The sequence below is a fragment of the Teleopsis dalmanni genome, chromosome 2 (genome assembly GCF_002237135.1).
Source record: "Teleopsis dalmanni isolate 2A chromosome 2, ASM223713v2, whole genome shotgun sequence".
Lineage (NCBI taxonomy): Eukaryota > Metazoa > Arthropoda > Insecta > Diptera > Diopsidae > Teleopsis > Teleopsis dalmanni.
In genome coordinates, this window is record NC_051847.1 from 153,967,997 (window position 1) to 153,983,005 (window position 15,009).

Consider the following 15,009-nt stretch of genomic DNA (forward strand, 5'->3'; position numbering starts at 1 on the left):
AGAGTTTGTAGATACCCGACAGTTGGTTTCATTACCGTAATGTCGCATATATCGTATTCTATATATATAGCATCCTGTGACTTTTTTATTTCTTGTATTTGGATAGATATTTATATAAAATTTTTAAGCATTTTTAATAATCATTAAAATATAGATCAAATAAAAGAGAAATTTAAGACCGAAAATAATATTGTAGCTGGTACATACATAAGTTAATTCTGGAATACAAATACTTCATCCTAAACTAGCTGTATTTGAGCGAGTATGATAAATTTTTATCAAAACACCCTGTTTAAAATTACACACACTAACCACAGGTATAGACAAAGAGTCAGCAGTAAGACGACAATTGTCAGATTGTTCAAGTTAACCAGGCTAAGCTGACAATTCACCTGACAACATTGCAAACATTGCCAACACTGCTACCAACCTTTTGCCTTTCTTCTCTGCCATTGTAATGTGATTCTTTCTTTGGTTTTCCGCTTCCATTTTTATTCATTTTTAAGAATGCAGTGACGCACATACAAGACACATCACTCACACACACATCCTTCAGATACACATCCTTTATCCTTTGATTGTTTGCGTGTATGATTTATGTGAAGTGTAGCTTTAATGCGTCTCAAATACAAAATCTTGCTTCTCTCCAATTTTAGTACGATTTTTATCTTTTTTTTTATTTTTATCTAAAAAGGCGTGATTTGCAGAAACACAAAAAAAATTGCAAATGTTTTTACATGCATGACTTGTTGGTTAAGTTCAGGTTTAGGTTTATTTCAAGCTTTCAGTTTATTTAAATGTACTCGTCGTATACGTACAAGTAAATAAAGTTGAATTCAATTCGAATGTAAGTAGACGTACTCATCTCTCATGAATAATGTCTTCAAGTATCTGCAAGTGCGAATAAGAATGAAAGTCTGACGCACAATGTTAAGTAAATTTAATTGGTTGGTTTCGTTAAACTAATGTATGTATATAGGAATAAAAGTATTTTTTTTTGTACGTATAGATAAATTTCTGAGAAGTGATTAGTATAGACATTTTGTTTTATCATATTTTCAATAAAAATATATTTTCTTCTTCATTTTTACTGTTTACTGTTGGGAACTTAACAAGCACTTCTTCTTAAGCTAACCTAAAATATAATCATTTCAAGGGATATACTATTTATAACAATCATCATAATTCCAAGAACTCTTAATCAAAATCCTAATAACGAAAGAGTTGTATAATGGCAACGTTATAAATAATATATACTTTAAATTCAATTTAATGTGATCAATATTTCAGTTGAAGCGACTGCAGAATAAGACTTTAGCTCTTCATTCTATAATACGATCCCAAAAAATGAGCTTATACCACTGAAGTGTATTATAGTTGTTGCTAATAAAAGTTAATAACATTGATATTTATATTTATGTCTTATAATATAAAACAGCGAATTACTTCCACTTTCAATAATATAACTCAAGCACGGTCTTGGGTTAGGTGTCTGAAACGCTAGTCTCTGTTTCGAATTTGGAAGGATCTCGTGATACATGCAGTCCAAAAACTACATACTGTCAATTTAGTCCAAATAGTATTTTCAAAAACCACTGTGGGTAAGTATTTAGTAATACCCGAAACAGATGAATGGATAACTAAAATGTTGAATTAATAAAAAAATAAAATTTTTCCTATAATCCATTACCTAATATCCATTTCCAATTTAAAATATTTCGCTCATGTTTAATTTTAAATAAATTAAATATATACTTTACTTGGAATTCGTTTACCTGTTAACAATTACTTTTAAAAAATCATTTTGAAATTGAATTTTTTTTTATCTAAAGCATGGATTTTACCATCAACGTTTTGATCACACTTATTTATATCTCTTACATCTAGATTTTATACCATTCCTCTTTGAATAAGTTCACAATTCTTGCAATTGAATAATACAATTTGAATAAAAATAAAATACAAATCCACAAAGTGGAAAAAAGTATCAACTTACCTCTTCTTCATTGCTCGCTGTATTTACGGAATCCATGCTCTGGGACAATCCTAAAGGTGCTAATGCCATTTGATTTTCCATTGTCGTATTTGCAGTTGGTGAGTTCACACTGTTGTTGTTGTTGTTGTTGCCGCTGTTGCTTGTAATAGTTCCGTTTATGTTGTTGCTAACTAAGCTTGTGTCGTTTGTATTTGGTACAACAGTTGCTGGTGTTGGTGTTGTTGAAGTTGATGACGAATTTGAATGAGAATCGTTTGAAGAACTTGATGACGCAGTAGTTGATATAATAATTTTTGCGCTTGCTGCTGCTCTTGCTGCTGCAGCAATTGTTGCAGTATTTGCAGCTGTTGCAGGTGTTGAATTGGTACTGATATTATTGTTGTTTTGGTTCTGATTATTTGTTATTGTTGTTGCCACCGAAGTGGCGTTAGCAACTATTATATGCTGCTGTTGTTGTTGTTGTTGGTGTTGTTGTTGTTGTAGTTGTTGTCGCAACTGTTGTTGCTGTTGTTGATAGTTGTGTGCAGCAACTGCAGCTGCAGCTACGTGTTGTTGATTCAATTGATGCTGTTGATGTTGTTGTTGTAATACGATTTGTTGCTGATGTACAGCAGCAGCTGCAACAGCAGCGGCTTGTTGATGTGAATGTGTTGTGGCGTTATGTAAGTGCTGATTTAATAATGCTGCAGCGGCGGGATTAAAATGTTGAGCAGCTACAGCGGCAATACGATGATGCTGTGCGGCGGCAGCAGCAGCAGCTGCTGCTGCAGCAATCTGTGATGGATGATGTGTATGTGCAGTTACTGCAGCGGTGGCAGCTAATTGTGCAGCAGCTGCAGCTGGATTAAAAGTTAATTGATGACCGGCTTTAAGTGCAACAGCAGCGGCGGCAGCAGCTGCGGCGGGTGATGTGGCGTATTGTACTTGTGGTGTTAATTGAGCGGTGGCGGGAATTACAGAGACAGCAGCAGCGCACTGTCGTTTGGGTGACAACACCTGTGGGGCACCACTCGCTGGCGTTTGCGGCAGCGTTGGCCTGCGTTTAATCGCAATCGACGAAATGGTGATGGTTTTTTCGAACACGTTTGTCTGGGGGGGAGTGATTTTGTCGCCGTTAATATGCTATTTTATAAATTTCAATAAACGTCCAATGATGTTTTAGCGTTTAAATGAACGCTTAATATTTTTGTTGTGGTATTTGTGTTTTTATTTTTTGGTAAATCATTTATTATATTTGGTTTATCTGAAAAAGAGAGGAAATAAATTAAATTTAATTAAAAAAATTTTCAAATTCTCTGTACCAAATAAATTATAAATAAATATATGTTATTTAAGTTCTATAATTTATATAACGATTTCATTATATAATGAAAAAGTTCGATTATAGTAAGAAATTTTAATTATTTATAATAAAAACATATATAAATCTAAAATATATTAAAAACAATTATTAATTATTAAATATAAATTATATATAAATTGTTGTGTCGTTTCACACCTGTAAAAATAAGTCGTTTCAAGAAATCTTTCATTTTAACAAGAAAGGAGAAAAATTAAGGAAGGGGTGTCTATGCCTTAAATATTTTTCAGTTTCAACTTTCAAAAAATTTAGTTACTGGAAACACGAAATTCGTGTCTCTTAAAATTAAATTTTTTATTAACCATTTAAAACCTAATTTTTTTTGCTAGCTATAAATTAGTCAGAACTGCATTAAAAACCGCTTTTACAGGTCTTGTTTTGTGGGTTCAATTGGGCTAATATGAAATAAATAATCAAGAAGGAGGAAATTGGTTTGCGTCTGGAGTACTGAGAAGATTTCACTGTACTCAGACAAAGCAAAGCTCTCATCAAATCATACTCCTACCAAAACATTCTTAAATTTTTTTAAGATTGGTAACGAGTATTGTAATACATTACGGCCTGAAATGTGTCCTATATAAGCACCATTTATCTGCTAATTCGAAATGCAAATTAAGAAACGAACACAACTATGCACATTATTGGTAGCTGTCCAGCTTTAAAAACACACAGAAGAGTAAGAGCTCTTGTCCAGATATAATTCCAGACTTTGTTTACAAAAGGAGGTTTAAGGGGTTTGTATAGTTAAAAGTGAATTTGGTACATTAGGACTCTTTTAGCCACAGTAACGGCTGTTGGGCGAATTCGTGCTATTAGTTTAAAAAAAACATTATTTGCAAAGCTTAATCTATTATCATCAGTGACTCAGATATTTTGGAAAAAAGACAGGTTGAGCTCACTAGGTGTAAATTAATCTTACACCATTGAAAAATCAAAAAAGGAAATTAATTATCACATAGTCAAATTATCCTATATTATCCATATCCTATATCAGGATATATCTATAGATTACTTTAAAGACACCACGTTTATTATATGAAGAATAATGTTATGAATAAGTATAAGAATGAAGAATAAGAATTTATTAAAATAATAAAGAATTTTTGCTAAAAGTAATAGTTATATATGTTGATTGTTATAGCGCAGCTCGTACTGGCTACTTTAATAGCATCACAATGGGCAGCTACTATAGGCAATAGCTGTTTCCAACTCTAAGTGCTTATGTTCGCATCAACACACGCTCTTTTAACTTAGCCTAATCCTAATCTGAAGAACTTTTTTTATAAGATATCACATGGGTTATATAAAAAAACTAAGTAACGTCAATTTAATAACTTTATAATGAATAACGTTTATTCAATAAACGTTTCGATGATCTTAGGTGCTATGCTAAGGAAGTATTTGTCATATCGTTTATATGTAATCTGTGTTCAAATAGCGTCATTTTGTTTTTCCATTCTTATTGCCACTTAAAATACTCTTAAAAGTTACTATATTTATATTACAGCTATATTTAGCTGTAAAAACTTCAACTATAATTATCACTTAATTGTATTCGCATAACATATCTTTGAGTCATTATTTGTTATTTAATATTTACTTAATATTTAATTAAACAATTCATTTTATAAGTCAAGTATGTCCATAATACGATAAGTTACCATAAAGCGAAAATGTCAGTTATAAATGAAAATGTATGTCTTTTCCTTGATTTTCTTTTGATTAATCCTTTTCGTAAAAGCACTAAAGCACTAAATCCACTAATTCATTATACATAACTTATGCTGGGATTTTCATTTTCATCATCTCATCAATTTAACATAATCTCTTTTAGTTCCGGTAAGTTTCTTACAGTTAACAGAGCTTGTGAATGAATTAAATAGCAATTTGCGATATTTTAGTAGGCATTTTAATAATGAATTAACAGCTTCAAAGCAAGTTTGTTTGAAGGTCCCTTAGAAATTAATTACATTTGTTATTTAATAGTTAGATATATAAGTCAGATGCATATTAAAATGAATATTATAAGTAATGGTGTGACATTAAATGAAATATGGATGGACATACAGTCTAGTATTAACTGTAGTAAGGCTGCTTTCAAAGTTTATGAAATTTATTTTTTCTTTTGAAACTATTGTTTTTTTTCTTCAGAGTTTTTTAGTTTTTGAAAGGTTTTTTTCAAAAAACATATAAATAGTCTAAAATAAATTACATAAATAAAAACCGAATACTTAAATTAATATATACATTACAGTAAAATATAAAATATCGCAAATAATATACAAAAGAGTTGCATAAATATTTGATGTATCTTATTGAAGCATTAACATATTTTCGAATTGTAAAACCCTGCTTGGAATAAAACAAATTATTCACAAACACTGCATAAATCGGCACATAAATATGTACTTCGTGCATGATGCATTATTGTAGAGCAACGAGAGAGAAGATACTTTCCGCAAAGAAATCACAGTGAAGCTGTGCGGTGTGGATATATAACAATCAAAACAGCTTCAAGTGTCGAACTCGTACTTCGTACTTAGCAAACAAAACAATGCGAAACAAGGCAAAATCGAATCGAATTTCATTATAAAATACAATAAATATATGCGCATATCTATTGATTGCATATATTTCTCAGGGGAGTCTGTGCATGTTATTGGATTTATAATTTTGCATATTGCTCTGCATCTGATCGACGTACGAACATCAAAACGAAGTATCAGCAAAAATGAATAAGTACAGAGAATAAGTGCGAAACACGTTACAATCCGTGCAAGTATGTATGTAATTTTGTTAAAGAATTTCATATGGAAACTGAAAAAGTCTCCTAAATTAAATACAATTTTAAAAACTTTGAAACAAATTTTATATTCATTTTTTTTTTTGTTTTGGAAATGTTTGAGGGAGTGTCTGTATATGTTACAGATGAAATAGAATTTTAAGTAAGACATTTTGTACATTTATAGGTTCATCTTTTAACATTTTTTACAGCACTAAAATTTTAGGAGCTTCGCTGCGATGTCTTTATTGTAACAAGGGGAGTTATGAACTTTGGACTAAACGATTAATTTCACAAAATTTATGCTACAATTGAATACATATGACGGCAGTACCTCTATGAATAAAAAATGTTGGTATTGAATACTACACATGTAAATAATAGCTGTGTTTTGCAAATATGTGCCTTACGTTAGAACATGTACACAATATTTTGTAAAATTATCTGAATTTTTGAGTAAAAACCATAACAGCATGAGAATGGCTAGGGACAGTATTCCATGAATAGGGTTTAATGTTCATAGTTGTACGACAAAACTATTTCGAAATTTTCGTGAACTCAATACACAACAGTTTCTCAGAACGAAGTATTCTTCTCCACATGAATTCTTTATGAAGTCAAATGACAAATAAATTTTTATTATACAAACCATCTTCAAAGTAGTCCGACAAACGAATCGTATACTATACGAATGTGAAACTACTGGCCTTTCCTGATCACATCAATACATCAGTATTTTTTGGTAAAAATTTTGACAAAACCGGACAAATCTACAACTGATGATTACTATCTATACTTCGTAATTAAGTAAAAAATGTTCTCTTTAACTGAAATTACTTAATTACTTACGACTTCATCTTCGATTTAATTTAGCACCATAAACAGTTGCAATAACATTAAAACTAAAAATAATATCGTATTTTTAAGGCAATCACAATAAAGAATAGAAAACCAAATGATATAACAAGGTTAACGAAAGGTTTCACACTGAAGAGAATTATTAGTCTAAATTTTCTTCTTCTGGCAACTTCAAAGCCTTTCAGTGGTCGGTAGTTGTTTCTGAGCGTACGTGTTAAACAATACGCACCCTTAAAACCTGGTCTTAGTGAATTCTTATTGTTTTTAGAATTAAAATGACTTTGTTTTAAGCTCGTTTTTTAGTATTCGGCGGCAAATGATCAGCTCTGGTCTTGCTCTGGTGCCGTTTTCGTTCCATTCGAGTATAATCTTAACAAATGACTTCTGCAATAAAAGCAGAATGTGTTTTGCAACACTACTAGATTTGCTATGGTTTGAAACACGAAAGACTTATTACAATGAGTTGAGCAAGAGATCTAACAAAAATCACATCCTGTCAAAAAGCTATTATTTTATTATACATTATTGAGGTATTACATTATTCCTTTTGATTCTATAATGATGAAAATATCTTTCAAAAAACTGATATCTTTCAAAATGATGTCACACTTTCATGAACAGTAAAATGAACATTGCTAAGAGACCTTAGAATAGACCCGATCAAAAAACTGAGACCTAAATGATGTCACACTTTCATGAACAGTAAAATGAACATTGCTAAGAGACCTTAGAATAGACCCGATCAAAAAATACATAAGGGACAGAGCCCTGAAGTTATATGCGAAAATTGACAGGCTATCCTACTTACCATTATCTAATCTTAGAGTAATCACTCTCTGCAGATCTTAGATCAATCACTGAATAATCATGAAGCTTATTGGCAATACATAAATTAGTCAATGAGATGGGTAGGACCTTGTAGTACCCCCAGCTATCAAAGAGTAAAAGTGTCTAGTTGCGCTGACTCGAAAAAAGGATCAACATACAAAAAAATCTTTAGAAAAAATTTAAAAAAAAATTTTTTAAATAAATTATTTTAATTAAAAAATGATTTTCATATATTTTTTTAATGTTAATTAAAAGTGATTTTTCAACCTCGTCGTTTTTAATTCTAATTAATCCTGCTTAATATAATTTATTTCGTACATGTGAACTTTTGATGAACTTTCTCAGCAATATTTGTGTAAAGTATTTGTGATTTATAAACAAAAGAAGTACTGAATTTGCCAGTTGAGCTTAAAAATGTTTATTATATTATTAGTAATTTTGTAATTTTATATCTTCTGTATTTACTTTTATTCTGCAATCATTTTTGGGAATAAAAGTATCAGCAGTTTCTCTAATTAAAATTAAAAAGTGCAGAATATCAAAGTACTAGAAAAGTCTAGGTCAGCAATAATATTGTACAAAAGTAAATAAGAAAAATAAATATCTATGCTTTTGTTAGTATTATGTTTGGGCTTTTGTTTATAAATAATTATTGTGTATATATACATTTAAGTATATAAACAAACTATATACATTCTCTTTGCGCAGTTTCAGCTATTTTAATTAATATGCCGACTTTATGAGTTCATTAAACAGCAACAGAGAATAGCAGAAGCCAAGTGCCTTGATGATGACTGATGGCAATGATGCTTCATTTATTATAATTATTATTACGATTCTTGTTTTTTCAATTCTTCTTCTTCTTCTCTTAGACTTTATTATCTTAATAATAAACAACAACGTTGTGATCATCATATGCGCGTAAACTAATGACATTATGGAGCAAGCGAACGCTCTAAACGTTGCCGTCGTCAGTCCACGCAATTGTAATGAATTAATTAATGCCATCGCATTAAAGTGGCGGGAAGCGGCAGTGCACAGTAGCAAGCCGGAGTTAAAAACATATGCAAATTACATCAATAATAATTTAAATTGAAATTTCAAATTTCACAAACATATTTTTTGTTGCGAGATACAATTTGTATTCAAATATAATTTTTTATTATTTTAATAATTTCACAATTTCTAATAATTTTTGCTTAATATTTCATGGCTTTGTGAGAGCAGAACAGCATTGGTTTGTATTTAGATGTTACGATTCAAGTTCAGATAATATGTGGGAGATATGAAATTTACAAACAATACACTGTGTTTACTAGATATATAGTATCTAATATCCGGTGGTGTAGAACGAGACTCATTTCAGTGCAATGAAAACGAATTGCAAGTTCATATGAAAAAAATTAACCGGATTCAGTATGTATATTGTAAAATAGACCGGAAAATTACATGGCTATGAGAACGGTTATATAGGGCTAAATGTGACAGATCATTTTTGGTTCAACAACCGAATGATATCATAGAGAGGACCATTTTTAATATCAAGCAAAATATAAGGTGCAATAGAAAACATTACCTGATAAAAAACATTTTTCACATTACACTTAATCGCGCGAACTTGAAGGATGATGCCATAATTGGACGAATAAAATTAGTTAATTGAAGAAGAAGAGTCCCTTTTTAGGCTAATGTTTAAAAATAGGCTTCAAGTCACCAATAAAGATTTAACACGGGTACACTGGTTTGTGTGAGAGTATTAGCTATCTTTAACTTAGATTCGCCTTGCATCGACTTCATCCTTAAAATCTAATTCTGAGCACGCTAATCGGGAGATGTTACCTCATTTGATTGGAAAAGTGGACAAAATTTACATCACCAGGTAGCAGTTCTTTAAAGAAATTCTTATCGTTGAAATAAATTGAATTATTTCATATATTTGTATAAGTTTAATTATAACTTTATGAAAAAAACAGATTTTAAATCTAGGAACAGATTTTAATTGCAAATCTATTTTGCAGTTAAATTACGTTTAATAAGGCATTAGAATTAAAAATGAAACAACTTCAAGCATTTTTTTATACTACCCTTTAGATATTGCATAGAGTTTTTTAACAAGGAAGATTCCATTAATATAAGCTTGTCGTAATCAAAACGAAAGCCCATGTTTTTTGTATTAAAAAAGATATGTTCTGTAAGAAGCATTAAATGATAAAAATTAATACTGAAAAAATTTATAAACTATTTAAATTTAATTTATTTACATGTATTATTGTTTTTGACTACTTATCACTTAATACTTAAACCTCTTTATATAACATTTTATTACTCATAATTACTTTTTATTGCAGTCATATTTGATTTCATATTATTTATATACAGAGCACGTACATTTTTGTCACTTGAAAGCGTAACAAAAGCCCATTTCGGTATTTTTAAAGGTGATTTGATTTACAGAAACGTGAATAGAATATTATACTATAATCATAGCTAATGTCTTTGAAGTATATATCAAATTATGAGACCTTATTGATTTACAAATGTATGTAGTGCGTTCTAATAAAAAAAAATACTTCATCATTTATTTACGGAAGTATTGAAAAAAGAAATAATATTCAATGTTTTTATAGTTAAGGTAATAAACTTGATTAATTCAATTTTTAATATAATATTAACTAAAATAAAAAATAAATCTCTTAACAAAACTACAACCAGCGATTTTCATGTTTATTACACCAAATTATAAAATTTATATTAATATTTATATATATATTTAATATATATACAATTTATTTAAAAAAAATATGAGATACATATTAAGTTATGTTTTAAATACTCGCTGCATTTTTCATACGTTTTAGAGTAATAATTTTTTTTTTAGTCTTACCTCAAATTTTATTTCAAGACTTTCTAAACCTCTATCACCTTCTTTAATTTTTGTTTCTAGTTTTTTTGTAAAAATTTGACTATAACAACCGACAATTAATGTTTCCTTTCTAAATCTGAAATTCTCTTTCAAATTTGAATTCACTAAGGTCACAGCTGTTGTCTCATAGACCATTCTTCATCGCAAACCTTTGTTTCAGTTAAGTTCAAAGTCATTCCAACTTTCTAATTTCGTCATACATTGTTAAAGATTTGTTAAACATTTATTCCTTTCATAAACTGCTAGGTTATCGATTTTGCATCTGAACTTGCCAAAGATACTTTGTGTTAATTTCCTGTCAGTTTTGTGAGTGAAGCAATTTTGAAAAGTTTCGAAGTTTTTAGTTGAGCAATATTTTTAATGAGCAAAATATTAATTTCGCATAAATTTTAAGAACTTTGTAGTTGGGAACTTCAGATACTATATATACATATATATATGTCAAGTATGTTTAGTATAAATTTATTTAACTTATAATTATTTTTTGGTTCATTATAGTTAGATATCAGTTTCAAATAATAAAGTTTTAAGTATGTATTGTACATTATATATGTAGTATTTTTTAATTTTCATTTTTTTCCAGAGAAATTAATTTAGTTGCTGTCAGCAGTAAAAATAATAAAGTGAAATACAAAACAACAGCGAACCCAACAGCAAGAACTTAGCAATAAATTGAGTGTATTTAAAATAATATAAAACTAAAATAAAACTTTAAATGGTAACCACCCACGGCATACGCAAGATATTTGCCAATTTAAGTGAAACTACTTCAACTGAACGTCGAGCAGGCAGGCAGCCAGTAAAATATGACGACAGAAGCCAGCAACTCAATCGACATCACAGCAACGTAAATTCCATCGTAAGTACTCTTGAAGTGGCAAACAAATTAAAGATATCGCATGAATAACAACCAAATAAGCAAGTGGAGCAGGATGAAGCATCGTTCAGTAGTAATAAAGAGATTCAAGGGGATAAAAAATTATTTGGATCTCTACATAAAACATAATTGCTTTAAATTAGAAATTAAACAGGCATAAGAATGAGGAAAAAAAATTATAAACATATTTTCTTTTACGTTATTTAATACAAGACATTATTATATTAAGTAATAGAATTATTTTTCATGTAATAAAATGATATATATTATAAATAAATTACAACAAAATATTTGGTTAAGTTAGGAATTTTAAATAAATACATATAACAATTTTTAAAAGACATATATTTTTAAAATCATATTTTTATCATTTTAAAAAAGAATATGACTTCTTGAAAAGCAAAAAATAGATAGATTATTTCTTCTAAAAGAAAAAATTTGATTTATTAAACGTAAACGTATATACTTAAACAATATTTTGTCTAAAAAGGTAACACAACAGATCTCTAGGTTGCAATGTAACTGTCTTCAACACAATAATAATAACTAATATAGGTACTTGATCAGCTATCGAATTAATAGTTTCTTAAATTACTTCATTTCGTAAAAGAGATGATATTAAATTAAATTAAAAAAATTAAAATAAATAAAATTAAACCAAATTAAATTAAATCAAATTAAATTAAAAAAGAATTATTAAAATAAATAGAATTAAAATAAACTAAATTTAATTTAATTGAAAAAAATTAATTAAAATAAATTAAATTTAAACAAACCAAATTAAAACAAATAAAATTAATTAATTAAATATTAAAATAATTAAAATAATAAAACAAAACAAATTAAATTAATTAAATAAAGTTTATTGTTTCACCTAGTAAAATTTTTATTAATAATTTTGTTGTTGATGCGACTTAATTGGTCAATTGTTAGATAATACAGTTTTTTAAGTGTACTATTAATACCTTAAGTATGACTCTTGAATATAGTCGCACTATTGATATAAATTAAATTTTTTTTAAAAACCTTTTTTTGTATTATTTAATTATTTTATTTATTTAATTGACCAATTAGCCCGTTTCAAAAATAAAATTATTAATTTCATTTAACTAAAATATTAATTATTGAAATTAAGTTACATAATTAAATTAAGTAAATTTAATTAATTAATTTAATTAATAATATTAATAAAATAATTTAATTAATTATATTATATAAAATAATTTAATTAATTATATCAATAAAATAATTTAATCAATTATATTAATAAAATTAATTGCATTGCATTAAATTAAATTAAATTAAATTAAATTAAATTAAATTAAATTAAATTAAATTAAATTAAATTAAATTAAAACAAATTAAATTTTAAATTATTGCTAGGATTTTGATTTTTAGTTTCGCATTCTCTTAGTGTTAATTAAATGAAATATTACTGCCTGTGCTTAGCATAGTTTATTTACTAATAGCAATAAATAAATAAAATGCTACGATCATAAGACAATAGTATCAATTAATTGTCATTATACCTTTATTTGAGTTTAACTCTTCCCTTTTACAATTAAACAGATCAAACCTATTTGACTGCCCTTACATAACTAATCCTGTTCCAATATTCTTTGTTCTACTTAAACTGTAAGATTTTAACCCAAAAAATGTTTCTTAACCTTTTACGGAAATTTTAAGACAAAAAGTGTGGCAATAAAGCAAACCCATTACACTATTAAAATTGCACACGGGAAAGGCGTTGTTCCTAACGATAACGAAACTACTATACTTTGATGTGCTGTGCCATTTGATAGTATTAGCTGAACCATGTACTGGTGGGAGTTGAGGTAGCAAGTAGGGAGTAAAGTAGATGAAAAACTGGTCGCTTTCATGGAAGGTCCTTGTTGCAATATAAAATGTTTGCAAATTACAAAATCCATTAACTTTCTTGCACGCAAGTTAAACATAAATCCATCATGCTCCAGCATGTTGGCATATTACGCCAATGTTATTACGTATGTAAGCTTTCAATTTGTACGATTTTTCACATAACCAATTTTACTTTTAAAGTAAAAGGGTTACTTTCAGCATTGAGCTATCTTTCGTTTGGAAATTTTGTTCAGGGATAGCAATTCTTCACTACTATGATTCATAATATCAGCTTTAGCTTTTTGACTATTCATTTTTGAACAACTGAAAAATATTTTCCATGTAATCAATGAATGGATGTGACCTAAATTAAGGAAATATTCATATGAAAAATATTTCAGCTTTTATTAATATAAGTCGAAAAATGTATTTTTCATTTATTAAATGATGAATTTGTTCAAATATTGTATAAGCTTTTAGTTTAAATATTTTCAAATCTGTGGTAAAAAAGAAATTTTAAACAATTTATTAGAAATTTTCTTTTTGGAAAATATAACTGATACATCAAACTATTTGGCATTATTGCTATAAACTATTCAAATATTATAATGTAATGAAAATACTGAATACTGAAATACATAAAGATACAAAAGTGAAATTCATGCTTTGCTTATTTCGAGTTCACTTTGAAGCAAAACTACTAAGAACTCTTTCGGTTGCCACATCATATCTGAAATCTACGTACGTATCACGATGGCAGAATGTGAAACTAGTTCAAAAGTTCATTAAAACCAGCATTAAGCATTTTATGAAGATTCATATACTCACAAAAAACAAAAGCAGATAAATAAAGATGATGAAGAAGAATTAAATTTAATCTTTGAGCTTCGGAATGACTGAAGAATGAGTTTAGAGCGGGCTCAGACAGTTATGGGCGAGGAATAATTTAATATTATTTTCTGCAGATCATGTGCCGTGCAAATTCTTGCGGTTATTACACTTCATGATTCTTATTTATGTTTTGTTATATTTTTTACTTTTTTTTACTCATTTTTATTGAAGATATTTTTGCAATTTTTTTCTCGACTTCATACTTTTATATATTTAGATCTTATTTATATTTTTATAGCTCCATAAGCACATACTACGTGCTTGCGCAAAAACGCCGGTATTGGCAACACACTTCAAATAACAAACGGACAGACATTGTTATTAAATCACAATAATTCTGTAGTCTTTTGTTTTAACATTCATCTTTTTTCTAATAGAAATTGCATAAACTGTAAATTAATATCTTAAATGCGGTGAAATTAAAACACTAAATAATTTATTTAAAACCAAAATTAGAAAGAAAAAAAACGTTCTCAAAAATTCATTATTACGTATAACCTTTTTTTTTAAATAAAAGCATATTAGGGTTACGAAAAATCGGTTGTAAGTGGTATATGCAATATTCTAAATACCAAGTCAAGTAGAGCAATTAAGATAAAGTAACTTTTATATTGAAAATTTTAACAAAAGAAATTAA

The 15,009-nt window shown here is 28.2% G+C and overlaps 1 protein-coding gene across 1 annotated transcript in view; it reads right to left on the reverse strand.

Moving 5' to 3' along the window:
• Nucleotides 1-10,882, reverse strand: part of LOC119675969 (rho GTPase-activating protein gacF-like) — a 65,844-nt gene extending 54,962 nt beyond the window's left edge. Inside the window, exons 1-3 of the mRNA XM_038087191.1 lie at nucleotides 10,709-10,882; nucleotides 2,493-3,118; nucleotides 1,997-2,363 (exon numbers count right to left, since the gene is read on the reverse strand). Coding sequence (XP_037943119.1) covers nucleotides 1,997-2,363; nucleotides 2,493-3,118; nucleotides 10,709-10,882 — 1,167 coding nt within the window. The remainder of the gene's footprint in view (nucleotides 1-1,996; nucleotides 2,364-2,492; nucleotides 3,119-10,708) is intronic.
• Between the last annotated feature and the right edge of the window lie 4,127 nt (nucleotides 10,883-15,009).